Raw genomic sequence first — 1,058 nt, 5'->3', positions numbered from 1 at the left:
GAAAACGCTCACACGGCCACCGCATGAGAAAAACACGCAAGTAAACGCAAAGAAAAGGAACGAAAGCAAAGAGGATCACCCAACGCAAACCCTAAAAAAGGAAAACCAAAGAGCACCGTCTCCAGCCGGAGATTGAGGCGTTGTGTGAGCCTCCCACACCGCGGGCCTACAAGTCATCAGGTACTCGACCCACTCCTGCGTGGGACTCCCAGCAGGAGAAGGACCGATCGTGAGACCCCGGGGACTTCTCGTATACTAACGGAGGTCCGTTTTAACACACGAGGCTGAGGAAGAAGAGGCAAGGCGAGAGGAAAGAGAGGAACTGGAATGCACTACCGCTTAATCATTCCTCCTAGACGGCGGAGAGCCTTAGGGACGAAGACGAAGACCAACATGTAGCATCTCCAGGAGGCCGAGACCACAGACGTCTCTCGAACGTCGCCTCTGTGAACGCGAGGAGGACTCAACGGTCTTTTTGAGCAAAAGCGTTATTGATGGGTTGTTAAATTCTCGAGGGATTTAGTGAGTACCACTCCGAAAAGGGTACACGCCAGCACACCAAAAAACAGACAAAAGGTTCAGTTCGAATGAAAAGTGGAAGACAGAGCAAAAGAAAAGATCTGCCCGTAATGACGATAATCCCGCTTTCCGCATGCCAAAGACGACAAAAATCGAGGGAAGAGATAATCCGTCATGCCCTCATCAACGAGTGGAAAGTGGAAGGGAAAGGAAAATCCGTCCTGTGCCAAAAAAGGAAAAAAGAAAGGCGAACCCACCGAGAAAATGGAAAATTCTGGAAAGCAATAAGGAAATGCCGAAAAATCAGCGCAGCGGGAGTGGAGCAAGCGGCTAGAAAGCAAAGAAATCGCCAGGGAAATAGCCAGTCCTCAGTGGGTCTCGACCGGATGGCAGCGCCCTCAGCAGCGAAACTCCCGCAGACCGAGAGCACGTCGTGGCAGTTCCTGTTTCTTCCGGGAGGACAGTCTCGACCAACGGGGCTCTGGCATCAAGCACTTCAACAAAGCTCTGTCGAGGTCGGTTATAGTCAAAAATTTGGG

The 1,058-nt window shown here is 51.4% G+C and overlaps 1 protein-coding gene across 1 annotated transcript in view; it reads left to right on the top strand.

Moving 5' to 3' along the window:
* The window catches only part of LOC119569842 (luc7-like protein 3), a gene marked incomplete at its 5' end in the record, with an annotated part of 14,000 nt that extends 13,521 nt beyond the window's left edge, over nucleotides 1-479 (top strand). Inside the window, 2 exons of the mRNA XM_037917835.1 lie at nucleotides 29-264; nucleotides 357-479. Of these exons, the coding sequence (XP_037773763.1) occupies nucleotides 29-264; nucleotides 357-479 (359 nt within the window). The remainder of the gene's footprint in view (nucleotides 1-28; nucleotides 265-356) is intronic.
* Between the last annotated feature and the right edge of the window lie 579 nt (nucleotides 480-1,058).

Source organism: Penaeus monodon, unplaced genomic scaffold (assembly GCF_015228065.2).
Source record: "Penaeus monodon isolate SGIC_2016 unplaced genomic scaffold, NSTDA_Pmon_1 PmonScaffold_1913, whole genome shotgun sequence".
Classification (NCBI taxonomy): Eukaryota; Metazoa; Arthropoda; class Malacostraca; order Decapoda; family Penaeidae; genus Penaeus; species Penaeus monodon.
This window is presented reverse-complemented; position numbering and strand designations above follow the sequence as displayed.